The following is a 27,982-nucleotide window of genomic DNA, read 5'->3' as shown; positions in this document are numbered from 1 at the left end:
TAGCATTGTAATGGCCTGACCATTAAGTATAACCGACGATTGGGCTCAAGGAGAAAAGACTATCAGGTGCTGATACTTTAATTATGAACCAATCTGACATATGGTAAAAAGCTGAAAAATATAAATAAAATACAATTTTACAATGTGTTCAATTAATGTTATTATAACGAAATGTCAAAGGTAATTGATAGCAGTCTGTTGAATGCGAGAAAATGTTGTACTTTCAAGAACAGATAAATTCCAGGTATTTCACGGAGAAAAGGTTCAAATATGTAGAGAGCAATTTGAAGGGTTCAAATACAATGTTGTAGAATTAACTCACTCTGTGGTTAGCCACGAATTGTGTCCTAGATGACGTTTGTCCTTTGAAAAGTTCTCCAGAACTGGTATGACCTTGCAATGTTCGGTTTGAGATCCGTGTGAGCAGGGGAAAGGTAGCGATGATACAATGTTTAAATGTTCTTATAAGGTTAAAGATGATTAATCCTCCTAGACTGGAACACATAAACAGATTAAGAATATAATCAAACGAACTATATAAATTACGGAACGGTGTAACAGAATACTCCCCGTCTGATGTCTATCTGATATCACTATTCCATAAATTTTTCGAATATGAATGCAAGATTTACACAAATGAATTAATCCCAATATGAATTGAATATATACAGGTGAAATGTCCACTATTGGTCGTGTGAGAACTATCACGTCTCAACTTACGACATTTCACTATAAAGTTTCCAGAATAGATTAATTCCACGGAAAACTGGGTTCGGCACAGTTTCTTGTCCTATGAAGAAGGATCTCTCCAATGAGATCGCTGTGATTTGTAGAATGTTTCATAGCTGTTGTTGAGATAGTAGGAACTGTTTTCTCCAACGTTGTGAGACGGCGACGACGGTTAAAGGTGGTCCTCCGATGGGTATGACGAGAGTTAATATTTGATCCTCTTCCGGTTTGGCGAAAAGCTCCATCTTCTTTAGTATCAGGCGAAATTAAGCGTTTCGTCTTAATGTTCAATCCTGCTGATCTTGCAGTTTTATCTGTGAAGTGGGGTCCTCTATGTTTGATTTTGTTGTAGTAATGTCCAAGAATAGGTGTTACTTTGTGATGATGTCCAGATAAGACTACTGGTTCCTTTTCACTTATATTCAAGTCAGATTTGGCAATAGGTCCTTCTTTCGGAATAGGTTTGTGAATGCTATTGATTTCCTCTCCACGAACTTTAGGTTCTGTTGATTTCGGATTGAAACTTTCTTTATCTATAGATTTTTCTATAGAAGTTACAGATTTTGCTTTTAGTGACGCGAGTGATGTCCCTTTAGATGAATTTGTGCGTTTACCAGGCTTGGTACTAGGTCCTGTACATTCAAGGGATTGTATTGAATGCGATTTAGCGACCTTGGCATTCGAATGAAAGTTTTTGTTGTTAGACTGAACAACAATTGGATTATTGTCCTTAACGGCTATTTCCGGTCTTGAGGCAAGACGTTGTTTTGATTCCGTGATTGAAACGTAAGTTATCTTTGTGTTGACTTCAATAGGAACAGTTTGCTTGTCAATGTATGTATTTCCAATTATGACCCAACCAAGTCTCAACTTTTGGGCAAATGGAGTTCGGGATGGTCCTAGGCGTTGTTCAAGGACGTGATGTGCCTCTATAAGGTCCCTTCCAATTAGGAGTAGAATTTGACAACGTTCCTCTAGTGGTGTAATACTTCCTCTGAGTTCTGTCAGATGAGGATGATGCATTGCAACTTCAGGAGTAGGAATTTCGTCTCGATTATTGGGAATATTATTACATTCAATTAATGTAGGCAGATCAAATTGTATGTCACTATGTACAGATTTTATGACGAAATCTTTTCCTCTTTTCCCGGAAGTAGCTACTCTGCCGGAGCATGTCGTAAGAGAGTAGTTTTCAGGTTTCTCCCGAACGTTGAACAGACTGAAGAATTCAGGCGAGGCAAGAGACCGGTTGCTTTGGTCGTCAATAATGGCGTACATCCTGATAATTTTGTCTGTCTTGTCCTTGTGGTACACGTCCACAGGTAATATCTTGGCATAAGATTTCTCGCTCTTATGATCTTTGTAGATCTCTGTGCAGATCGAACTTACAGAGGTTAACTTTGTTTCAGCTGACTCTGTCTGCTCCCCGCCGTAGGCTTGTCTGGGTGAGCTAAACTGGGAAGTTTCAGATTGTTGTGGTCTAGTGATGTGAAGTGCTGTGTTATGTCGTTCACTTCCACACTCGTTACAACTGATACTTGCGTTGCAGTCCCGACTTCTGTGTGTGGTTGACTCACAACACTTGTAGCACACATTGTTTTGTCTTAACAGTTCCTTGCGTTCCTCGATTGGTTTAGCTCGGAATGCTCGGCATTCATTCAAGGTATGCTTTGTCTTGTGTAGGATACACAGATTTTGCTGTTGACTGCTGTCTTCAGTTTGCTGTTCAACGGCCGTCTTATGGACGTTGACTTTAGAGTACGTCTGAGGTGTGAACCTTGGCGTAGAGCCTTTTGTATTAGGCGTGACTTTTGACCCAAAGATGAACCCAGGATCGTTCTTTATTTTGCTGATTTCCCTGATGAAGGCAGAGAATTCTGTGAAGGGTGGAAATGCAACTTCATATTTGGACTTGTATCTTGAAGCCCTTGTTATCCACTTTTCTTGGAGTCCGTATGGCAGTTTTTCCACAATAGGATTTACCCCCTTCGAAGAGTCGAAGTAAGCTAGCAAACATCCCAGCTTGGGATTTTCTTTGTGATATTCTATTTCTGAGATGATGTCTGACAAATCGTAAAGGAGTGAGTTGTCTTTATTTGTTAGTGTTGGAAAGTTGTCAAGTTTGTTGACGAGAGACGTCTGTAACATTATTGGAGCACCATATCGATCGTCCAGTCTTTCCCATAGTCTGTGTAGGCCTCTTGTTGGGTTGTTGGCATTTGATGCCCTTATACTCATGGCATGTTTACTAGACTCTGGTCCAAGCCATTTAATAAGTAGGTCTATCTGTTCCGAGTCTGAAACTTGTAGTTCGTCTATGACGTTTTTAAAGCTGGCTTTCCATGTGTGAAATGATTCTGCATGGTCGTTAAAGCTTGTTAGCCGGGAGAACAGCAAGTCCTTGCGAAGGAGAAATCTGGTAATCTCTAACGTAGGATTGTTTTGCTGCAGGTGTGCAGAAGGGGTCTCTTCTATAAGTCCTTGTCTTAGGTGTGAGACAGGGATCTCTTCTATAATGCCTTGATTTTGGTGTAAGACAGGGATCTTTTCTGAAACGCCCTGTTCTCCTATGCCAGTTATTGTTCCCAGATCTGGGATTAAGGTAACTTCCGGGGACTTAATATCGGAAGGCAAGACAGCAGATGTCTGTGGCGGCAAGTTCAGTGCCACAGATGGCACGAACGCTGGTGCTTCGTGACTCAGCTCGAACTTAACAGGAATTTGTTTTTTCTTTTGATGTCCTGTTACTTCCTTTACAACAGTTAATACAGGAAGTTTATTGACGAAATCTTGAACACACTGGAGCGGGTCTTCCTTTTCATCAGGAAGATCGCTAAATGCTTGGCTGCCGTCGTATTCCAGGACACGAGCCTCGGCTTCTGCGGCTGCAGCCTCTCTTTGTGCTTCTAGAATGTTCATAGCAGCTTTAATTTCGGCTTTTTCCCGTGTCGCACGTGCAGCCTCCCGTTCCATCAAAGTTTTCCTGCGTATGGCTTCACGTTTCGTTTCAGCTCTCTGGTGTGCAGCCTCAGCATTTCTACGTATAGCCTCTTGCTCCGCCTCGGCTTTTCTGCTTGTGGCTTCTTGATCTGCTCTGATGGCTTCTTGTTCCGCCTCGGCCTTTATTTCATTTTGCTTGAACAGAGTCTGTTCTTCTATCATTGCCTCCTGCTTTAGGAGCAAGGCCTGTTTTTCAGCAAAGGCTATTTGAGTTCTGGCAGCCTCTGCTTTGGCACGCTTCTTCCGTGCAAGACTTGAAATGTCAGAGACGTTGGAACTCCCACTGTGAGAGGATTTCTTGCCTCTAGATGTCTTTGTTTTTGTAGATTTAGCCTTTGTAAGGGCAAGGCGATGCTCATGTAAGGTTTCCATAACTAGTTCCACTCTGGACAGACGAAAATCCAAAGAGAGATTACACGCGTCTATGTCTTTTTGACTCTCCAATGTCCTGGTCCTTTTCAGAAAGTCCAGATATTCGTCTGTGAGTCTACGATAATTCGTACAGGCTTTTATGAGTTTATCCTGTACTGTTAGCAGTTGCTGGAGTTCTTTTGGAGGCTTGGTGATCTCCAATAACTGTGGTTCTACATCTGACCAAAGGGTCTCTATTTCCTGACAGAACTTGTCACGTTTTTCTGTGAAAACTCCTTTGCCTTTTTCTGTGAGGTCACGCACTCGCCTAGTCTCGACATTTTCATCTGAAAGTGTTGTATTAGACGGATTTTGTAGTAGTTCTAGATCTGGGACATTTCCCTCTGGGGGCTGTATCTCTTCTTGCGGTTCCGCGTGACTGGGATCCATGATGTAAATCGACTAACTGTAGGCAGTGTTTGTTCAACGTTGTCGGTTTACTGCCTAGGACGCACAAGCTGTGTTGCGTAGTGTCAAGGTAACAGCTACGAACGATGCTCCGTTGTATTTCCTGTTCAGGAGATGTGTAGACAAGTTGTTGTCATTTTTTGTACGTCAAGGGATGACGCGTACATGCAGGGCTCAACAGGTAGGTAGTTATATAGCTGTATAACTAACGTGGAGTGGCGTTATCTGTGAGACACAACAGGCAAGTTGTAGACTTTTTACTGTAATGGCCTGACCATTAAGTATAACCGACGATTGGGCTCAAGGAGAAAAGACTATCAGGTGCTGATACTTTAATTATGAACCAATCTGACATATGGTAAAAAGCTGAAAAATATAAATAAAATACAATTTTACAATGTGTTCAATTAATGTTATTATAACGAAATGTCAAAGGTAATTGATAGCAGTCTGTTGAATGCGAGAAAATGTTGTACTTTCAAGAACAGATAAATTCCAGGTATTTCACGGAGAAAAGGTTCAAATATGTAGAGAGCAATTTGAAGGGTTCAAATACAATGTTGTAGAATTAACTCACTCTGTGGTTAGCCACGAATTGTGTCCTAGATGACGTTTGTCCTTTGAAAAGTTCTCCAGAACTGGTATGACCTTGCAATGTTCGGTTTGAGATCCGTGTGAGCAGGGGAAAGGTAGCGATGATACAATGTTTAAATGTTCTTATAAGGTTAAAGATGATTAATCCTCCTAGACTGGAACACATAAACAGATTAAGAATATAATCAAACGAACTATATAAATTACGGAACGGTGTAACAGAATAGCATTTATATAGTTTTCAAACAATAACTTGTGAATCTCGCCGAAATTATACCATATCATGAAGGGATGGTTTTAGTTGTTTTCTAATTTTTTCCCACAAATTTCTCAAATTCAAAATTTTTGAAAATATTGCATCATAAATTTTTAAGATCCTGACATTTGTTTTGTGTCAGAAACTCGTATTGTGTCAAGAACTTAATCATAATCCAAATTCAGAGCTGTATCAAGTTTGAATGTTGTGTATGGACACAACATTCAAACTTGATACAGCTCTGAATTTGGATTATCCAACTGTTCAGACGTTAAGCACTATATTGCGTCTCAAATGGTAACGTCAATTTCTTACGTTTTACGGCGATTAATGATTATTTGGGATAAGGTTTTTTTTATTTCGCTTGTAATTTTTGTTCTGCATATCAATATGGATACTTCTTAAAGTGATTAGTTGTACTGAATATGCATGAAATATTTCCCACTGAAAGTAACGTACGCAACAAACAACAAAGTATATCGTATTTGGGTAATGCATAAATCTATATGAAATACGGTATGATGGGTGCCAATGAGACAACTCTCTACCAGAGACCAATTGACATAAAACGTAATAAAATGCCATTTAGATCCGAAAAGGAAGAAGATATATATTTTGATTTACTATAAAAAGTTTTTTGTCGGGAATTACAAGATAAACGGGTCTTGCTTATAAAATTCTATTTACTAATAGCGGTACAATTAGATTAAGAAATGCAACGATTGTCAGAAATAAAAGGTTAATTATAATTCATCTCATATATTTCCAAGCTTTGTGTGATGTGGAGAGGTGTATATAGCCAATAGCACGCTTTGGGTCCAATTTTGTTTTTACTTTCAAGTTCTATACATATAAACCTTATTGCAGAGAAATTAAAAAAGTTTTTCGCTTCCCAAATTTGAAAAATTGAAAAATTGAAAAAGAGGATTTTTTTTTTCCTCTCGTGATACTAACTTTTTCACAACTTAAGAACCTCATCTAATACTTTGTGGTTTTATTGATAGTATCTGACCCATCAAGAAGATTCTGTCTGAGGAAATATACAGATGATCCACCATAAATAGCGTACCCCGAATAGACAACGTTGAAAACGTATGAAAATCGTCCAGTGGACAAACTTGCAAGACATTTCATTTCTTTGAAAACGAAGTCGTTTTGACTACGCAAATTATTAAAAACTATGTAGCTGTTTTGCAAAGTGAAAGCACAATTACGGAAAAGCACTATGTAGCATGCAAATAATCTAATTTTTCAATGAATAGCGTCGCAAATGCCAATTTATTTGTAAAAAGCGGCAAAATCCGACGTTGGACATCTTGCAAGACATTTACCAGCAGCCGTTGTATTTTTATTTGAAGTGTGAGTGCTGCAAAAATTAGATTCTGATATGGTCTTTTACACAAACGAAATATCATATAATCTTATATTTTAAAACCTATAAATTTTGATAACAACATTTTCCAAAATCTGACCATAATGACCACTATTTGTTTTTACCAAAAAATAGCGTTGATCGTTACAGGAACGCATATTCAGTAATATTGTAATACTTTATAAATAAAGCATATCATTCATTCGAATTTTCGAGGATATAACACTGTTTTGAAGAACACAAACACCCCTGCTTAAGTTATTATGCGTATAGTCTGTTACGTCTGACACGCATATTTTTGATATTTTGTCAATATGTTGTCCTTATTTTAGACTATAGTAAAAAGTATGATAAAAGAATTTGCACTTTTTTTCGAAATAGTATTTGGTTGTCTAGTCTATGGATATAAGTTTTATATATCTTAACTGTTATGATTTTATAGAAAAGCTGTTTATTACAGTATTGACGCAATAACGTGCGTAACGTCTCAGGGTTCGGCCTCTGCGGTCGTATAAAGCTGCGCACTGCGCATATCATGATGCGCGTTTCATAATATGTTGTCCTTATTTTAGACTATAGTAAAAAGTATGATAAAAGAATTTGCACTTTTTTTCGAAATAGTTTTTTCGCAAAACGCATTAATACTGTAATAAACAGCTTTTCTATAAAATCATAACAGTTAAGATATATAAAACTTATATCCATAGACTGGTCCATAGACCTGGTTTTATGTGTAATATTTTTTTTTATAATATTTTAATTGAAATTACCGCGTTTCAAATTGTAACCAACACCAAAAGGAAATAAAGATACTATCTTTTGTTAGTCTGAAGTCATTTTTATTTGATAACGCGTTTTCCTACCTTGGATTTTCCGACGTATTCCCAATTGTCATTATCTGTTTAAACTCTGAGTTAATGCTTTCAGAATTTAAGCTTCTAACTAGATTCTGAAAGCATTACTATGTCAGATAAATTCAATGGTCAAAGCAAACACAAATCAAATAAAAGGAACACTAAGTCAACTTACAGTTGTAACATTGACTCAATAGTTTATAATGTTTTGTACAAATCAAATATACGGTATTGGTGTAATTTAGATAAGATGATTTTGGCTGAACATCATATGCCGTGGTCTTTAAATTTTCATAATGTATGATATCAACTTCTGTTCAAGTGCATTCATATCAGCTCCAGGGAAACAGTTATATACAGACAGAGTTCCTTAAAACAGGTTTATTCATTTTTTGTTTGATTGTTGCCTTCATTTTGCTTCATTAACTTTTTATATCATATTACAATTATATCATATTACAATTATAGATTGATTTGTGTGAACGCCTCTTACAACACTTTTGGTTTTAGTGATGGCGACTAGTATGTGGTGAAGGGCAGGGGCGGATGCAGGAATTTTCGAAAGGGGGGGTGCTAACCCAGGGCAAAGGGGGGGGGGGTGCAGGGGGGGGGGGGGTGCAAAACATATGTCCCGATACAAATGCATTGATCGGCAAAAATAAAGGGGGGGTGCGCACCCCCGGAACCCCCCCCCCCCCCTGGATCCGCCACTGAAGGGAGAGGACGGGGTTCCCCGAGAGAACCACCGACCTCCGGACGAGTTTTACAGTAGACAATTTATACTATAAACTGGTCCTCCGTTCCATCTATAGCTTCGCAGCAAAGGAACGGGTTGGAGACATTGTCACATTGACATTAATTGGACTAGACTGGTTCTCTGTCCTCTATCTGTTTGGCTTTGATACCCGTATGTTGCAAGGGAGAGGACCAGCCTATAATTGGACGAGTCTTACAAATTCAACGCAATCGGAACTACTCGGCCTTTCTGGTTGCACGAAGCTATTTGTACTGCATAGCGAGAGTGGCCGAGAAGTAACGATTGAAATTCAACGATTCGCTAATAAAATAGACCAGTTCGCTGGCTTATTGTTCGCTAGCTATTGTTCGCTAGATTCAGCCTGGTGTAGGCACAGGGGTTTGTAACAATTGTTTTTTAGGGGTTCGTATGGATAGTAAACCTGGCAATTGTAACAACCCCCTGTGGTGTAGGTATATATTATTCTCGAGGTTTTTTTTATTGGCACACATTTAAATTGAATATGCATGTGACTACATTTCGAAATGATTCTGGTATTGATCAACAGTAATGTACAGTAATTTTGACCCTACATTTAATTATTATGATTGATAGATTTATGCTTCAGTTGATGATATTTTCCTTTACTTAGTCTAAAGGCCGTCATCAGACCTGACTTTTGGTATTCTATCATCTAAGTATAATCAACATCTAATAAAGGGTGAATGACGGATGTAATTGCGAATTAAATTTATGCTTTTCGCACAATAAACGGACCTACCACTGGCACTTTTGTAAAGATTTTTCCAAAGGTCGTTGACTTCAGACAGCAAACTTCAGAGCTGAACATTTTTCTATTCCACAGTCACCCTCAAGTTTCATAAAGGAATTAGGGTAGACTTCAATGAAAGAGCAACCTAACCATGCTAGTCTAAGAAATCTTTCTTATTTCAATAAGATATTGAGAAAAAGATAAATGAATAAAAGGTCGAACATTTGGTTGATATCGTTAAGGTAACAAGGCGTGTTTACAACACGAATTTCCAAAGACATGCATAGAACAACATACAGTCTATAACAATGGCCAAGTCTCTATACAGCTAGTAAACATTTTCAGCTCCAAGTTGTCGGAGTTTGAACTCTTTCTTTTATTTAACACAGACTTTCGGTGATTTTAAAACAACACCGAATTATCCAAATAGCATTCAAAAATAAAAGTGCCTGTTCCAATTAAACAAAAATTCTGAGGTTCTGTCATATTTGTTTTTTGTATACTGTTTTGTCATAAAATCAAACCATGGAAATATTAAAAAATGTCAATATAATACTTTCATGATCATACCAAAGATTTTTTTCGTTTTAACAAGTCGATGGACTTTTTATGGATGACTATACGATATGGGTTTCGTTCTCATCTAGAGGTCATGCGATGCAAGTCGGATATTTGCTTACATACACATTATTTTCACCTGGACAGAAAAACTTTAACCTCAGACTGAATCTGAATATCAACTATAAAAAATGTCCATGTATCAATAATTATTTTCCAAATTTTGCTCTTAATACTGTAAATAAGCGACTGTCCAAATTTCATAAAATTCCCTAAAGGTGTGAAAAAGTTATTGATGTATAAATAACTTTAACCACATACTGAACCTAAATATTGACGTCGCCGACGCCGACGATGGAATTAGGATCGCTATGTCAGTCACACGAAACTTTCGCGGACTCGTCAAAATTGATAGAAGTAATGTTTTCGAATATTGTTTGACAGTTTCCTGATCAAACATATTTCAACATTTGTCTTCTACTCCCTAGTTGCTTCATTGTCTTGGTCATATGAATTTATATGCCTTACCTACATCAGATCCATCAGTGAAGAAAATGACCAAAAATTATGCCATATATGGCTTCGGTACTATATAACTGGCTGAAGAAAATTCAATAATAATATCAAGCTTTCAAAAATCTTAATGTACTGCTTGTAACATATGTATCTTTGTGCATATAAATACATATTGTATGTCAAATGCTAAAATAGATTATTGTTGCGTAAAATCAAATAATGATAAGGAAATTGATGTTGAATGAGCTGCTTAAGTATTTAGAACCAATAGGATTAAAGATATGAATATATAACTTTAATATGTAAATAATAACATTTCCTTACTGGTGATGTGAAATGATGTTCTGGTTTATACCTGTGTGACATGGTTTCTAATATACCTGTCTAAAATTGTCCGTTTGCATTTCAAAGTTGTTGTAAAAAAAGTGAAACCTTAGACGGCTATTATTTTTATGTCGTTTTTGGTCATAAACTGTTTTGGTTCTTATACCTACCTCATTGTTGTTATTTTATGACTGAGAACACAATTAAATAACCGAAATGAGCACGATCACATACCCCATGCCCTCACATTGTCACTGATGAAACAAAATCTCACCAGATTCCTAAGTTCAAATACTTATAACGCTACAAAAGTCAACTGATAATTTTTTCTTGTGAATATGCACATTTATATAAAATTATTATGTTCCCATTAACATTAAACTTCATGAAATTATGTTGTGTGGTTTCAGAGGAGGTGCGATGAAACACGGTTGCAGTAGTATATTTAGGACAAAATTCTACGTTCGAAGGGGCATATCGAATCGTAATTTCCTGTCGATAAGCACATTAACATACCGGTAGTATGTACATATTATTACAAAGTTTCATGAAATTAAGTTTTGTGGTTTCAGAGGAGTTGAGATGACAAACTGTTGCAGTAGAATAGGTAGGTCAAAATTATATATGAATACATAAACATAAGAATCATGTATTTATCTTTTTAGATAGGATGACTTTAATTTACATAGTTGATAAGCTAGACCTTGTTAAGTAAAATAAGTATAGAAATATCTCTTTATTTTTATATTACATAGCAACAATCTAGATCGATATTTTAATTATATTGACATAGAAATTGCAATTTTACAATATATCAGAATAAAGCAATTACGCAACAATATTACTATCCAATGTCGTACTAAATAGGTAAAGTGTAGTAGTTTAAAACCCAAACAATTTGTTGCCCTGTAATTCTGTGCACAGCAATTCGTTTAACATCCTCTTTTTGTATGGGAAACAAAAACTAACAAATCAAGCAATACAAAGACTCTAGTCAATTTTGTCATACTACAGTATAGTAATTGCTCAAGCAATGAAATTGAAGACTGCTGTTTGCCTTGTTTTTCTTTAGTCTTTGTGTGTACCATCTGCTAAAGCATTGACATGAAGGTTAGGTAATAAGACACCTTATTGAAAATACAGTCTATCAGCAAAAGTTAGTTATCAATACAATTATACTATACTTCTTTCTATAGTGGTAGAATGTTCGTTCAAAAAATAATTGTTTTTCATTTAAAAATAAAAAAAACTGTGTTTTCTTAACTGTGTCGTAACTTATATTATGCATCTACTTGATGTGATTTTTATAATACAACTAACAAGCTTAGTATTCATATCTAATATTGTACGACTATTTTTTTTTTTAATAAAAAAAGCTTAAGATGTAACAGTTTTTGTTTTGTTATTTGCAAATTTATGCATTTAAAAGTACAAAAAACTCTTTCAAATGGAATGGAAAAATATGATTAAATATAATTAGTCATCGACCACCTAACACTGTTACACATGCATGTACAATGAAGGGATAAGCAAGCAATATGTCACAGGAGTATATAAGGAAAATTCACTGTGTGTGGTAACCTGCTTAAATTTTTGGAAGCATGGAGAAATATTTTGTAAGTATAGCTACGTGTTGAAGATTGTACTTCGACCTATCCTGGGTTCCTTTTAAATTGTTAATTAGATGGGATGAGGATGCGGGTTTTTTCCCTGGGTTGAAGACTTATTGTAACCTTCGCTGTTTTCTGCTCTTTAGTTGGGTTGTTGTACCTTTGACACATTCCCCATTTCCATTCTCAATTGTGTTTGTCACTTTGGCTCGTTGAATTAAACTTATGTACGCGAAACTAGATTATTCAATTAATTCTATTTTCAAACATACATTTCTTGTAAAATAAATGTAAAAACTTTATTGTATCAAAAGAAATCGCCAGGATTAAGGTTTAAATCACGTGATATGCATGCACTGAAACTCTGGTTTCCATTTTATCAATGGATATGTCGCTGTCAAAGGTCTAAATGCTTGACATAAAAGTCAACCAGTTCTTTTGCGCATGATTTAAGATCATTTAAATTCTGTTTTTTACCTTCTGATTCGGTCTCTACCCCATGATCCATCACAGCGCGTATTAGAATTTATACCGTTGAAACGTAAGCTCTTAAAATACTTTCTGTAGTCTTTGTTTTGGTTGGCATTGCATTCATTGCGTAGATCTATCTGCCAAGGTATTCGACGACTGGGTTGCAGCTGTAAATATGTCTCGCAATTTTATTGACGTGGTGTTATCACTACACATAGATATGGTGATGGTTGATCATCCACAAACCGTGTAAGTGAAAAATTAGTCTGTAAGTTGTTGTTTGAACAGCGGAGTTTCGGACGTGAAATTGTCTAGGAACAGCACGTTCAATTATTCCTGCCTGCAATTCTTATGGCCTGATTTGTCCATTATGCTTATTTCGACGTTGTGTTGTATTTTTTCATCTAAAAGAAGTCTATATTACTATTTTACATCATTATATATAGAACATAATTTTACCCTTTTCCGATAAATAATTTTGTTACTTGATATTTTTTTGTTTAAAGATTTGTTAATTGTTGCTTTTCTGCGTTTAGCAAAATACTTTTATTCCATATTCGATTATCGTTTATGATCGGAAAACCTCCTTTAAATTTGACATCACGTAATACTAAACTGCTGAAATATCGATTCAATTTTTTTTCTTCTGTAGAAGTTGGTAGTCTTTGCAATAGTTCTGGTGTTCTATGTGCTAACACTGGCAGAGGCACAAAAGTTAAAATCATGTCCAAGATCTTCTAATGCTAACAGAACCGACGATACAGAAGCAGCTCCAAGTCCGGGTGACAAGCCTGACAAAGCACTGAGGTAAGTAAGCTCCAAGTCCGGGTGAGGAGCCAGATAAACCACTGAGGTTAGTAAGCTCCAAGTCCGGGTGACCAGCCTGACACAGCACTGAGGTAAGTAGGCTCCAAAGACCGGATGACAAGCCTGACAAAGAACAGAGTAAGCTCCAAGTCCGGATGACAAGCCTAACAAAGCACTGAGGTTAGTAAGCTCAAAGTCTGAGTGACCAGCCTGACACAGCACTAAGGTAAGTAGGCGCAAGTCCAGATGACAAGCCTGACAAAGCACTGAGGTTAATAAGCTCCAAGTCCGGGTGACAAGCCAGACAAACCACTGAAGTAAGTAAGTTAGCTCCAAGTACAGGTTACAAGCCAGACAAACCACTGAGGTAAGTAAGCAGCAAGTACGCACTGGCTGTCTTCTTGATTTCTTCGCCACTTATGTGTTATTGTATTCTTGCATTCGTTGTCGTTTGTTGTTTTTATTTTATCTTCTAGGTATCTTCGCCACTTATGGGCTCCTTGGTTTCTTAGCAACTTATGTTTTTTCGTTGTATTCTTGATGTCGTTGTGTCTTATGGTTTTTTAACATTGGCTTCTTAATATTTTCACCACTTATGGTGACTGATATTTGGATGTTTAATATGTTAAAGATTATATGACAATAAAATATTTGATTTGATTTGATACCAAAGACTGGTTCCCTCTTTGGTATGATGATTTCCAATAGCGTCCTTGTATTTGCAACATTTACGGCAGTTGATTGCCCTTTATCGTTTTGATTGTCTTGTTTGGTAACATCACCATTTTCTAAACTTTAAAAATAAATGGTTCTACTCTCATTACAAGATGAAACATTAATTAAACTGGTAACCTTTATCACAAGATGAAATATGAATAAAACTGGTAACTTTCATTACAAGATGAAATATGAATTTCATTAATTTTGAATCCCAATGTATGTTTTTAACTTTTTGTAATCTCAGTGCGTCTTTATAAAATCTTAGTGTGTAATTTTAAATTCTCAGTGTTTGGTTTGAAGTTTTTAAATCTCATGGTGTTTTAATTCTCAGTGTGTACACTTTCCGGAAAATGATTTAAACTAGGGACGTCAAAAGATCTGAAATGTAATACTCGGATACTCGGTCATGATACTAATACTAGAGTACTCGCGAGTACTCGGATGAATCTTAAACGTCTATTGAAAAGTTGAGATTTTAGGTGGAATGCAGTGTTTTTGTTATTACCTTTCATAAACATAAGATAAATTTATAACAAACATAGCTTGCTAGTATGTTTTTTTTGTGTCAATTAAACAATGAATTACCGACCGCCGTTTCTACAAATAACCTATCATAATAGAAATTTGTGTTTGTTTACGTGTTCATGAACCCAGGGATATATAATTACAATATTATGAATGAACAAAATTCCATTAAGATTTAAAATATTTGCATAGACTACATTTTTATCATCTGTTCCTGGGGAGTCGGTATTTTTTTTTATATTACGACCATTAATTTGTCAACAACAGTATTGGACTTCAAATTATTTGTGCTTTTTCGTGTCGCTCAGTCTTACTTTGTCTGTGTTTTTTTTAATTTATGGCACTATCGTTTGTCTTATTTTCCTTTTTTAGCCATGACATTGTCAGTTTATTTTTCGAAGAGGTGAGGTTTTGGAATCAGTGTCAAATGTTCGGACTCCTAGGTGTTTTTCATACGATACAATGTAAAATATTTTGCCCCATATTGATCTTTTAACAGAAGACTTTATAATTCATAAAAGGTCATTTAACAAAATTTAAGCAGATTCTTGATTTTCTTTCTTTTGATTTGAAACCCAAATAATACCAATGCAAAGTTAAGGTTAAAGTCCGAGTCAGCCTTTTCCCGCCATATTTTATAAATCAATATTGTTAGCTTATTTTGATCCTTTTCCAATACTCTTTCAGCTTAAAGTATAAGTTTTGAATTCTTGATTTTTGTAATTTTACCCTAGATCACCTAAGTACATCCTTAATTGTTTTTTTTTTAGTATAACGAAGGGGACATTTCATCTGAACTAAAGTGAGTGGAAATGTGAAGAGAAATATCTGAAGGTGTATAATAGCAAACGAGTATCCGAGTACTAAAACAGTACTAGAGTAATCGGCCTTTCGAGCGAGTACCCGATTACTCAAGTACTCGTTGCCATCCCTAGTTTAAACATAAATTTGACGAGAACGACTTGCCATATAAATTACAAAACAACACTAATAATTCGTTTGTGTATTTGTTTTATTTTCAGGGTGGCTAGAAGTTCATTTAGATCTAAAAGACCATCAGACTACTTGGAGACTCTGAGACAGTTCAAATGCCATTGTCATAAAAAGTATGTTTTATCATATGTACACGTATATGTATATTCAAGTTCTAATGGAGATATATATATACAAAACCTTGAGTATTGATTTAACTAATTATATATATATATATGATTATTAAAAACTTATTTTTTCATGTCAGAGGTTTTTCATTTGAATCTCGGGGTTAAACTAATGCCTCGTTCACACGGACATTTAATTTGAATTGAATTCGAATCGAATGCGAATCGAATTCGCTAATCGCGTTCACACACTCTTCTTTTTTTAATTTAAATTGGCTTATTCGTTTTTTGTTAATACGAATTTAAAAAAAGTTTAACGTCGTTTGGACAGTAAAGCGAATTTGACGCGCATTGTAATTCGAATTAGAATTGACGTTATACGTTTCGAATGTGACTAATGCTGAGTTCACATGTAACTCCAATTCGATTCGCGTTAACTAATTCGAAATAGTTTAATTCGCATTCGAAACGTTGTACGTCCTAACGTCAATTCTAATTCGAATTACAATGAGCGTCAAATTCGCTTACTGTCCAAACGACGTTAATTTAAATTTAGTTCGTATTAACAAAAGCGTATTTCTAATGCGAATTGGATAATTTGAATTAGCCAATTCGAATCAATTCGAATTAGAAAAGAAGAGTGTGTGAACGCGATTAGCAAATTCGATTCGCATTCGATTCGAATTCAATTCGAATTAAATGTTCGTGTGAACGAAGCATTAAACTTATTCGAATTAGTTAATGCGAATCGAATTCGAATTACGTGTGAACTCACCATAATTAGAACTTGGGAACCCAGATATTGCAAGTACATTATTACAAAGAAACATATTTCTTTTCGGAGTACGCTTTGAAATACCGACAGGAATGGCATTTTTTTAAAGAGAGGAGAGAAATGATAATAAAGTTAAGATCTGGACTAAATTTCAAAGGAAATTCTAATATGACGTCCTTATTACGCTTTGGTAACAAAGCCGTGTTCTAATGAGCACAAAAAATATGTTTGACACATGTGCATGGATTTTTTATATTAACGTTATTTCCATCGTTATCCTTTTAAATATTTACATTTAAGCAGCAAGCATAAACTTTTATTATATATATTTATTATATATATTTTTATCAAACAACATATATTTACCCTGGTCGTAGTTTTTAAACTTATCAAATATGAAATGTAATATATAAACTCCTCGGGGAGGAAATGGGAACAGTCTTACGGTATTTTCGTACGCTTCGACCTATAAATATATTGTATTTGTCATGTTTGAATCGAAATAATTCCTTCATGTCATGCTCTATGCTCATTTTAAAATATCGACAAAAATAATGCCTACCCATGTTAAAATGAGCATAGAGCATGACATGAAGGAATTATTTCTTAAACATATATTATATTCATGTTTAAATGACATTTCTTCTAACAGTCAAATGTTTATTTTGAAGCATTGCAGACGTTACTAAAATTCAGCCAAATTATTTGGATGTGTGTCCAGCAAAAACAGCCTTTTTTACAACAGGCTCGTGGTTTGGAAGGTGCTGGGTAGACTGGTCATTTAGACGTCATCACTGTCCATGGACTAGATGTGTTAAGTAAGTTATCTGGTCAGTTATGAAAATATAGCGGTGAAAAAACAGAGTATGTACTGTTTCATAATATGTCAACAGATAAGAAATGAGTAAAGAGGGCATTTTTAAAATAGATTTTTGAACACGTAAATATACGCATATACATTTATAATTGTGAAAAAAGGCAGTATATATATATATATCTTTTAGATGCATGTTAAATATGTGATAACTGAAATTCCTCGTTATTTATAAATATAAATTAAAAATGTGTTGCATGACATAATTCACGATTTTTTTCTCAAAACTGGAAAAACTTCTATGTACTCATTATTTAGATATTTTAAAAATGATATAACTTGGTTTAAAAAATGTTCAAACAAACTAGAAATTCTTCCCCCTTTTCGGTCACAAAGACGTTTTAAGCGGTATTTCAAAAAAATAGTTGGTCATTTATTGTTATCTATATAGACATCGACAAAATATTTTTTAAATTGTGCATTACATTATATATATATATTTTTTTAATTTTATGAGACATACAAGTAATTAAACTATAAAACCAGTTTTTAATCCACCATACGAAAGAAAATACATGTTCCAAGTCAGTAATATGACAGTTGTTATTCATTAGATTGTTGTCTTTGAACTTTTGATTATGGACTTTCCGTTTTGAATTTCACTCGGAGTTCGGTATTTTTTATTTTACTTTTTAATCCAGTAAACAGTCTCAAAGTATTGTCTTGCGAACAACTATTGATCTCACGACTTATAAATTGCAAGGTGGTTGATGTGAGATCTTTGTGTAATGTACAATAAAAAAAAATACCCAACGACAATGTCGGCGGAGTCTTTAAGATAAGCCATATTTTATAAACATCATATCAGCATTATAAGCGATAAAATCTGAAGAATCAAAGTTCACACAAATCTTACTTTTCATCACAGTTAGCTTAGTTTTCGAAGACATGTGGGAGTAAATCACTGAATTTTATTTTTTGTTTTTAGCTATAATCGATGCAGCTATGTTAAACCCCGTTTCGGTAATTCATGGTGTGTGAATACACAGTACAAGACAGTGTTCATATATTTACTTTGCTGGGAAGGGTCCCATTGGAAGTACAGGAAAGTGTCCTTTAGGTTGCCGACATGTTGTGGTTGTAGAGTATATTGTTGACATAAATAAAATATTTATTCTGGTTCTCTTCTTTTTAATATACGCCAATCATGTTGCCAAGCAATCCGGCTTTCAGATAGAATACTGACATTGCTGCTAAATTCAAAACAACAACAGGATATCACCACAATTTTAGATAGAAGGTCATGTTGATATACCTTTTAAAAACGGTCTTTTATTGATTTTCTTTTTATCGGATTGATATTTGAAAAAATTTCATACCTTTTACAATGTTTTCATGGCCATAATGTTCACACAGTGCAGGTGATAATGAAAAAGAACTTAGGATAACTAGAAAGATAGAAGTCTTATGTTATAAATGGTTAAAGAACGATACCCGTATACCTCGATCGTGTATTAACTGCACCTGTTTCTGGAAAAAAAGGTGTGACATTATTCTATACGAGATACCATATGCAAATGACGAAGAAATTGTTTACACTTGAAACCCGACAGTATCTGTACCTCGTCACGTGTCATCAGTTATAGAACTCAGAATCACACTCAAACATGACAGTATCTGTACCCCGTCACGTGTCATCAGTTATAGAACTCAGAATCACACTTAAAACATGACAGTATCTGTACCCCGTCACGTGTTATCATACATAGAACTCAAAATCACACTTGAAACCCAACAGTATCTGTACCTCGTCGCGTGTCATCAGATATAGAACTTGGAATCATACTTAAAACCTGACAGACTGTCAGTATCTGTACCCCGTCACATGTTAATTGATGAAGGCATTATTGTCGTCTGATCAATGTTTAAGAATTTTTTTCTATTAAAGTTTCAAAATAATCATCAAAAATGAAAAGCAAGATTCAAGATTTCAAGATTTTATTGTAAAGCAACGCTCAGACACATAAATGTGTAACATGAGGTACATATATACAATGGTAAACATGATTTATAATACAAAGGTAACATTAAAAAAAAACAAAATAAAAAACAAGATAATTTAAAAAAAAAAAAAAAAACAAACAAACAACAATAAAAAAAAAAAAAAAAAATAAGACAAATTAATATACATATCACAATAGGTTATTCAGCTTTTTGATAAAAGATGCCACCTGTCTATATAAATTGACATTACAGTAAGATAACATTACAGATAATTTCTGTTTACTTGGATGCTTCGTATAATAACTAGGGATATGTTGTTCTCTAAAAGTAACCAGTTGAGGAGACTTGCATATAAAAAGATAGTGAAATTCGTCTCCTACACTTTCTTTACATATGTGACATTTTCTGTCCTCCGCCGGAATATTGTGCCAACGCCCAGTTTCAATGGGAATTTTTATATTAGACGTTCTTAATTTTGTCATCCAGATTCTTGCATTTTCCGGTATTTTTATTAAATAATTTTCAAATCCAAAACAGTTTTTATAACTAGAATGAAATACACCTCGGGAAGATAATTGGACATCTTGATGCCATTTTTGTATATATTGGTCTTGTAAAACCTGTTTTATCAGATGTTTGTAGTCAGCACTATCTTGATTGACAAACACATATCCTAGTCCTGTATCATTAAATATTGATTCTATAAAGTTCAGCCATTTGAATGATTGACCACTATTTTGCATTAAACTTAATAATAATCTATACATATTACTACTTAATTTGTCACCATGCATTATCCTTCTCCAAAATGATGTCATTCTTATTTTGACTTTTATTTCTAATGGAAATCTGCCTAATTCTCCATATACCATATAGTTAGGCGTTGAAGTTCTTACTCTTAGAATACGTTTACAAAAATTTAAGTGAATTTGTTCTAAAATTTTCAGGTTTTCGTATCCCCAAATCTCACACCCATATAAAAGAATAGGCTCTACCATGGCATCAAACATTTTAAGCTGTAAATCCAATGGGATGGCTTGATTTCTAATACTTTTGTACAAGCTGTATAATGCTTTTTGTGCTTGATTAACCAATTTTTTCTTCGCCTCATTGAAAGTACCATTACATTTAAATATGAGCCCCAGATATGAGTAGGTATCGACTAATTCTATATTTTTGCCTTGTAATTTAAATTCAAATTTCCTTCGCACTTTGCCTTTACTAAATACCATACTTTTTGTATTTGTAACATTAACTTCAAGTTTCCATAATTCACAGTAGTTCTGAAAAATATTTAGTGCATTTTGCATACTTTCTGCTGAATCCGCCAGAATGACGGTATCATCAGCGTACAGTATGGCAAACAGTTTCATAATTGAATTTAACTCATTTTGACATTTTTCTTTAACTATCTCAAGGGGACATCCACCTAAATCAATAAAGAATTTTTCTAAGTCATTTAAAAAAATAGAAAAGAGAAAGGGAGATAGATTTTCCCCCTGTCTTACACCAGTTAGACAGGGAAAATATTCTGACTGTTGGTTGTTGTATTTTACACATGATTTAATATTGTTATACATATTAAAAATAACAGTAAATATTTTCCCTTTTATACCACTGTTCTGAAGTTTTTTCCACAGACCACTTCTCCATACAGTGTCGAATGCCTTTCGAAAATCAACAAACGTACAAAATAGTTTTTTTCCAGAAGATTGATAGAGTGATATTAAGGCATGCAATACGAATAAATTATCGGTTGTAGAGTGACCTTTTCGAAATCCAGCTTGGTTGTATGAAATTAAGGAAATTTCATTTGCAAAAAAGGTTAACCTAGAATTAATTATTGATGTAAAGACTTTTCCTAAACAGCTTATTAATGTTATTGCTCTGAAGTTATCAGGATCCATGGTATCTCCTTTGTTTTTAAAAACTGGTCGTATTATACCAATAGTCCAGTGCTCTGGGATTATTCCGGTTTCTAAAACAATGTTAAATATTTTACAGTAAATATGTACCAATGCTGGAGTTGAATGTTTTATATACTCATTTAAAATATTATCTAAGAGCAAGAGGCTGTCCGAGTGACAGCTAATTGATTTTTCAAGATTTATCTGTGTCCTGCCATTTTTCACTTTTACATGGACACTGTTGAACTTGATTTTCATTTTGTCAGCAGTAACAACATATTAATTTTTTAAATGCTTAGGTTGAACAGTTCATGAGTAAATACACAAACACAGTTTGGCAAAAGCCCGCCGTACATCATCAAATCAATAACTGTTTTTTCCCCTATGGAAATCCAGTTAATATGATAAAAAAATTTACAATTAAGGGCAATAACTCCTATTAGAAGTCGTAAATGGAAAGAAGGATTCAAACATTCTGAACATGTTTATCTGAGAATTGTCTCAGATTTTCTCTTATAATAGCGTTTTTCGAGATAGTAGACAAAACTTGTAGTTTAATACCGTTGATTTTATTTTCGCCATGTCAGTCATGTGTGTGTATGCAGGTGGGATCATCGGACATATTCTTATGCCCCATCCACAAGACAAGGGGCAATAAGTGCTACCCTTGATCGGCCTTCCACCTTTCCGTCCGTCCCATTTTGTTTCTGGCCACTTAACATAATGAAATTTGAGTCATCTAAATTTGATGAAACTCATACAAAATACTACGAGCCAAAACTAGCAGAGATAATTCGAATTTTGGCAGTGAGTGACTTACCGTTCTAGAGTTATGTCCCTTTCTTATTTTTTTCTTAAAATTGCCAAGCTTGAGCTTTTGTAGAATAGGGGAAGATTTTTGTAAAAATGAAAAAAACGAAGTACGACAGATCCCAAATGATGAGAAAATCTTTCGACCAGGTGAGCTAAAATCAGTTGAAAAGGGCTTGACTACTCTAGTCGTATTCCTTTTAGACGTTGAAAGCTTAATTAGCATATTGAGCAAAATTTTAAACTATTTCCGTATTATACTGATAAATGTTTATTTTTTTTTACAGTTTTCAGGTTCAGTCTAAGGTTAAAGTTTTTCAGTGATCAATGACTTATACAAACTCCCAAAGAATTTATTGAAATTTAAACAGAAGCTTGTTTGTGACTAAAGACAAAAGCTTGTTTGTGACTAAAGAGCGAAAGTTAAAAACATTTTTTTCCCGAATTTTACTGATGCACGAATTTTATTTATACATAATGAAATTAAAGTTTGTTAATTGTCATTGAATTTTATGAAACTTTGTTAAATCTTCATGGAATTTTTATGAAAATTTTACAGAAACTTTTTTATAACAAAGAACTCTATATTTTACATGAATTGATTCATTTTACAGTCAACGTCATACTGGCATCAAAGTTTACCAAAGTTTTATTATGTAAATATGATTTATTTCTTCTCTTGCGTGGTAGATGCATTTTTGAGAAGTGACGGTCTATGTTGAGGACGTCGTTGCCTCTTCAAAGTAATTGGTATACATGTCTGTTAAATTTATAAACTAAACACTAAACTAGCAAATTGTCCTTGGTGTACGTTCGTGCCACTGGTACAATGCGGAGAATTCCCGAATGTTATTGTGACCCCACATGATGGCACTACAGCTTTAGTTCTACAATTTGATCCATAATATGAAAGAGCCATGATTCCGTGCATTTTTATTGTGTAGTCTCTTTCAGCTAGAATACGAGCTGGTTTAGGAAAAGTTATCTTGCTTGTAGAACCATAGCCTTCACCATAACAAGTCTCTGCAGTATACAACAACACTTCATCATCATAAGTATCCAATACATATATAAACACAGTAATGGACTCGTTGTGGCCAGAATTACTGGGGACCGGATTGAATATATGGACCCCTCTTAACCAAATATCTACATCTGGTTTGAAGGTTAATGCATGCACACCATCACGTCCCCAAGGGTGTGAAATCGACGAATGTCTTCCAACGGTGTAGATTTTTTTCTTTGATACAGGTTCTCGAGGACCGCTGATGAAAGTTTTTTTCTTGACACCAAAATGAGACTGGTATACGTCAATGACTTCTGCTTCTGTAAGTAACCCGGACTCAGCAATCTCTTTTGAGAAAAATTCCATATCAACGACTGGAAATCGTATCAAAAATATCAAATCGCCAACAGTTTCTCGTATACTTTCGGCTGTTAGTTCTAACTTAGCAATCTCGCACTGGCCGATTCCCCATTTTAGCAGGAAAGCACAGACGTCATTTTCTGAGCAATTGAGTTTCTCTGACTTTAGAATCTCCTCTACACAGATTCGAGACAGTGATATAGCATGTTCTGATAAAAGGCATTTCTTTGTGTTTTGTTCTATGTATTCCATACTTTGTTCTTTAAGATCGTCAAGATGAAATTCACAGGCTGTTTGTAGAGATTTAGTAGCATGTTCGGACACTGCAGATTTCTTGAGAAGAGTCTCACATTCCCTTTTCACTTTTGAAAGCATGTATTTATCCGAAGCATAAAGCATTTCTTTCACGTTGTCATTCGAAACCTTTACTTGGTCAGTATATATGTACCTGAAACAGAATGCCGTGACATTTATGTTTGTTAAATCAAATCTGCAATATGCTAGCTTTTAGAATGAGTGGGTAGTGTGGGCGAATGTGGTTTCTAAACGGGTATATGCCACTGCGGTAGAGGTTTCCTCCAAGAGGATATCACCAGCCCAGTATTCAGCACATCTGTGTTGACATGGATTATCATTGCTATGGTCGTATCTATGAATAAATTATTTACAATTTTCGAATTTTCGAAATACTATGGATCTTCTAATCCAGGAACAGATTACCTTAGATGTATTTTATTAAACAATTTTTGCGGGTTTTCAACGCTCTTCGATTTGATTCGTTAAACGCAGATTGGCCGCATTCGGCTTTCATCCTTTGCTGATGTTTTACCATTTTTTGCAAAATACCACAGTGATTTGAGACAATGTTTTTTTTTTCTTCTATTAATATTCAATGAAGTAAACCAAGCTTATGCTTTTTTCATTGAAATGTGCTACCGTTTGTTACGGGCATATTTTGTTTGAAACTGTACAGCCTACATTCCACTTTAAAATTTCGGAAATCATTTTTAATTAAAGAATGTGTACGTATCTCTTTCAAAGCTCTGTTTCTTTGTTTTTGTTTAAGTATCTTTTGGTATTGTTATGCTGTATCAGTTCTCCGACGCTTGTATTCTGTTTTTTATTTCAAATATTGGCCCAAAGAGCATCACCACAGAAATTGCTTGAACCAAATGACAAAAAAATATGCTAGTCTTTCTTTTAAATTCGGCGTACTTGTACGGAGAATCAGCAGATGCAAACTCTTTCGTGGATTTAACATAAGACCTCCTGCATTCAGTTCTGTTGGAGCTTCTTATTATCTGTTTTAACATTTAATAAACATAAACTTACTTTAATATTTCACGAAATGTCTTTAAGTCAATGTCCGGTATAAGTATGTCCCCTGTTTCAGGCATCGAACCTTCAAACATCGTATAAAATACAGGACTTCGACTTGACATCATGTACTTGTGTGCTTTTATTGGTCTTTCATCATCGCCTACCCTCAGTGTGACATCACACATTATTTCCTTCTCTAACATATATATCATACATTCTGATAAGGTCTTCCCGTCTTGCCAGTCCTTTATATCAGATTCATCATTCATCTTCAACTTCAAAAGACTTCTACTGATCACACACTGTAAAATAGATATTTTTTACAAGTAATTAATCCTTGGATAATGTTCTGTCCGAATTCTACGTTTAAGCATTTTAAGACATTGAAGGTCACTAACTACGTTTCTTTCTACTATATAGAAAAGGTGCGATCGTGTTAATTTTGCTACAGATGTTTGTCGCTCCTGTTATCAACTTTTACGAACATTTTGTTTTTTTCTATGCGTGGCAACCCCTATATTTTAAAATGAAGGACATTCTAAATATATATTTGTGAATACAGCCGAGTGGTTCTTTAATGATTTTCATAATTTCTGTTTACATGAATTTACCACTTAAACTTGTTAAATCAAATCAAATATTTGGTGATTCATATAACAATCGGAGATATCACAACATTTGGTATTGAAAAAAACCAGTAATTATTGATAACCAAGAAAACAAAAGGATCAGAACGGTATAATCTGAAATTACAATAGCACATGTGTTAACTATATATATATATAGCAGTCTCAGGTGTTGTTTGCGGAATAAACAACGGTAAAACACAGCTGGGTACGTCTTTGCAACTATAAGCACCTTATATGAATATTTCTGACATCATGGATTTCATAATTTTCTAAAGTTGTGAATTAAATTTTTAAAAGTGTAAAAATTACAGTAAAAATTGGAATTCAGTACATGTAGTATCAAACATCCTAATAGTGCAAATTGGTATTTCATTATCTGCTACAGTAGAAAGCGGAGCTCTGATTTATACTAATTAATCAATATCTGCTCGTAAAAATTGGATTTCTAAAATATGAGGATTGCTGATTGTACTAAACATTACTAACATAGAAACAATAATAACAATATTTCCTAAAAAAAACCCACAATTGGTGTATTTCTGAATACTTACTACATTAACATATAGTGTTATTAAAAATGTACCAATAGATGGTTTGCAACTTTGATTTCAAAACTTTTGAGTAATTATTCAAAAACGAATTAGGACTTTTTTACCAAAACCAAATTATTGCGGAAGTATTTCCTTATATTAGCTTTAAAATACATATTATCTTTAGTATAGTTAAATTGATTGATGGGTGTAACAATTCTTGAATATCAATACTGGAGCAGTTATTTCCAGATCTGGTATACATTTTTAATGAACTCTGAGACAATGCAGAGCTTGACACATTGTATAGACACCTGACTTGAAGTGATGCTCTATATTGGATGTATGTTGGCTGTGTCACTTGTTGCTGTCTAATTGACGTTTACCCACACATTGGCGTATAGACCGGCGTGCACAAAGACAAGACAAGACAATTTTATTCTTTAAAACCACTGTATACACATTGGTACAAAGAATGAAATAATAATACATAGTATACAAAATAAATTGCGTACAGAGAAAATTGATAAAGTCCGTTTACCTTAGTTGCACGTCAGGGGAACGCTTTAGCAATCGTTAAACGTGCGTTGCATACGTTTGAAGTACGTCGAAATGCAGAGATATACACTTGGTTCAACGCTAAAACTCCAAGAAATCAGCCCAAGCGTTTGCCAAGCGTTAATACATGTACGCCACAAACGCGTTTCAACGCTACAGATAAGTTTGAGACACGTTTAGGGCACGTGTATACAAGATAGTTCGGCTCTAACTAAAACGTATGCGGGTATGTTTGTAACAAACACCCCATAATTAAACGTCCCAGACACGCCGAAAGCAAAGATTATCGTCCCAGATACGACCGGGACGCGTTTCAAAAACGTTACTTTTAAGGTGGTACCCAACGCTTTCACTTAAATTAATTTGGCTCATTTAATTTTCATAAAATTTTGACAAAGTATTTACTCTAACCCTTTGACAAAAAGATAAAAAAAAATTAAAATTTGAACCAACCGTTTTGTCAGAAAAATTACACTGGTTATATAGCAATTTGACAAACACCAATTTTGATCAATGAGAAGCTTAATATTCCTCTTACAGCACACCATAATTACAACGTTTAGGCCAGTGACTTTACAGAGTTATCCCCCTGTAGTGTTAGGTACCACCTTAAAGAGACTTTTTTTTCTTCGTAGCGTGCACTCCATTTACGTTAGACAAACGCCTGACATACGCCAAATATGTTACTTGAAAGCCCGATAAACGCTTATGTACGTTATTCGTGCGTCTAATGCACGCTTAAAGTTCGTTCATCATACCTTGCCTTACAATAGTTACTCAAAGTCGTTTGAATTCTACTTTTTTTTATTTCCTGCTGAAATATAAAAAAGAGAGCTAATTATATCCTAGACACATAGTAAATGAAAACATTACATCAGGTTATTTTAAATCAAAAAGTACATTAATCCATAGTGTTAATGAATGTAATGTGTTTGTAACTGCTGTGAAATATATATTTTGTGACTTAATTTAATTTCAATTTGGCATTCAAAATGTGCTAAAATGGGATTTATTCTATATTTTGGAATGAAAGCATTTTACATAATTTGGATTATTTCTCAAATTATAAATATTCTATTTACCAATTTAACGTTTTTCATTTCAAGATTAACATGATTAAAGAAACTTGTTATAGTTCAAATTTTAAATAAATTTTTCGCGAAAAAATGTTGTAACACTCGAAAACAAAGAAAGATCAATATTCGGTCGAACAAACTGAGAACCACACCAGACATTTAAACCTTCTGCATGTGTAAATTATATAAAATGTGTAAATTTCTTCATGTGTATATTGGATCTATGTATAGCTTTGTAAAACACAAATCAATAATACACAACAAACAACACTCAGCTTTATACATGTTATATAAATTAGTAAAACCTAAATTGAATAAAAAAGAACGACTTACCTTTTGTCGAGTAGAAGTAGTTAAAATGTGTTCTTAGATTCATTCGGTTGATTAACAGTACCTTCATCATCAACAAGTAATAGCTTTTCTAAAAAGC

General features: G+C 34.4%; 3 protein-coding genes across 5 annotated transcripts; 1 reads left to right on the top strand and 2 right to left on the bottom strand.

Annotated features, from left to right (window-relative positions):
* Nucleotides 1-7: 7 nt before the first annotated feature.
* LOC139482263 (uncharacterized) lies at nt 8-5,343 on the bottom strand. 2 transcript variants are annotated; one of them, XR_011654814.1, is made up of 3 exons: nt 5,126-5,343; nt 323-4,914; nt 8-111 (listed from the first exon to the last, which is right to left on the bottom strand). XR_011654814.1 is itself a non-coding variant. In XM_071266008.1 (2 exons), exon 2 carries the CDS (start codon nt 4,528-4,530, stop codon nt 751-753), a length of 3,780 nt encoding a protein of 1,259 aa, XP_071122109.1. In that variant the 5' UTR covers nt 4,531-4,914; nt 5,126-5,343; the 3' UTR covers nt 120-750. The 2 variants fall into 2 exon arrangements, 1 of the variants encoding a protein (XP_071122109.1); XM_071266008.1 differs by lacking the exon at nt 8-111 and having other exon boundaries at nt 120-4,914.
* Nucleotides 5,344-12,049: 6,706 nt separating this feature from the next.
* On the top strand, nt 12,050-18,533 carry LOC139483649 (uncharacterized). The gene is made up of 5 exons (XM_071267625.1): nt 12,050-12,146; nt 13,264-13,418; nt 15,686-15,769; nt 17,210-17,356; nt 18,341-18,533. Exons 1-5 carry the CDS (start codon nt 12,132-12,134, stop codon nt 18,507-18,509), a joined length of 570 nt encoding a protein of 189 aa, XP_071123726.1. The 5' UTR covers nt 12,050-12,131; the 3' UTR covers nt 18,510-18,533.
* Nucleotides 18,534-22,401: 3,868 nt separating this feature from the next.
* Nucleotides 22,402-27,982, bottom strand: LOC139482262 (BTB/POZ domain-containing protein 3-like). 2 transcript variants are annotated; one of them, XM_071266006.1, is made up of 4 exons: nt 27,886-27,982; nt 27,235-27,290; nt 24,772-25,061; nt 22,402-23,887 (listed from the first exon to the last, which is right to left on the bottom strand). In XM_071266006.1, the coding sequence occupies exons 3-4, from the start codon at nt 25,026-25,028 to the stop codon at nt 22,843-22,845; spliced, it is 1,302 nt and encodes a 433-aa protein (XP_071122107.1). In that variant the 5' UTR covers nt 25,029-25,061; nt 27,235-27,290; nt 27,886-27,982; the 3' UTR covers nt 22,402-22,842. The 2 variants fall into 2 exon arrangements, with proteins under 2 accessions (XP_071122107.1, XP_071122108.1); XM_071266007.1 differs by having other exon boundaries at nt 27,235-27,287; nt 27,886-27,975.

Source organism: Mytilus edulis, chromosome 7 (assembly GCF_963676685.1).
Source record: "Mytilus edulis chromosome 7, xbMytEdul2.2, whole genome shotgun sequence".
Taxonomy (NCBI): Eukaryota; Metazoa; Mollusca; class Bivalvia; order Mytilida; family Mytilidae; genus Mytilus; species Mytilus edulis.
The sequence above is the reverse complement of the archived record's forward strand: the minus strand, read 5'-3'. Positions and strand labels throughout refer to the sequence as shown.

Excerpts from the sequence above, each read along its gene's own strand:
- LOC139483649 (XM_071267625.1), top strand. Across the intron at positions 13,419-15,685 it reads AAGCCTGACAAAGCACTGAG|GGTGGCTAGAAGTTCATTTA; the intron begins GTAAGTAAGCTC and ends TTTTATTTTCAG. Across the intron at positions 15,770-17,209 it reads AAATGCCATTGTCATAAAAA|CATTGCAGACGTTACTAAAA; the intron begins GTATGTTTTATC and ends TTTATTTTGAAG.
- LOC139482262 (XM_071266006.1), bottom strand. The coding sequence starts at position 25,028 with ATGAATGATGAATCTGATATAAAGGACTGGCAAGACGGGAAGACCTTA. Across the intron at positions 23,888-24,771 it reads ACATTTCGTGAAATATTAAA|GTACATATATACTGACCAAG; the intron begins GTAAGTTTATGT and ends ATTCTGTTTCAG.
- LOC139482263 (XM_071266008.1), bottom strand. The coding sequence starts at position 4,530 with ATGGATCCCAGTCACGCGGAACCGCAAGAAGAGATACAGCCCCCAGAG.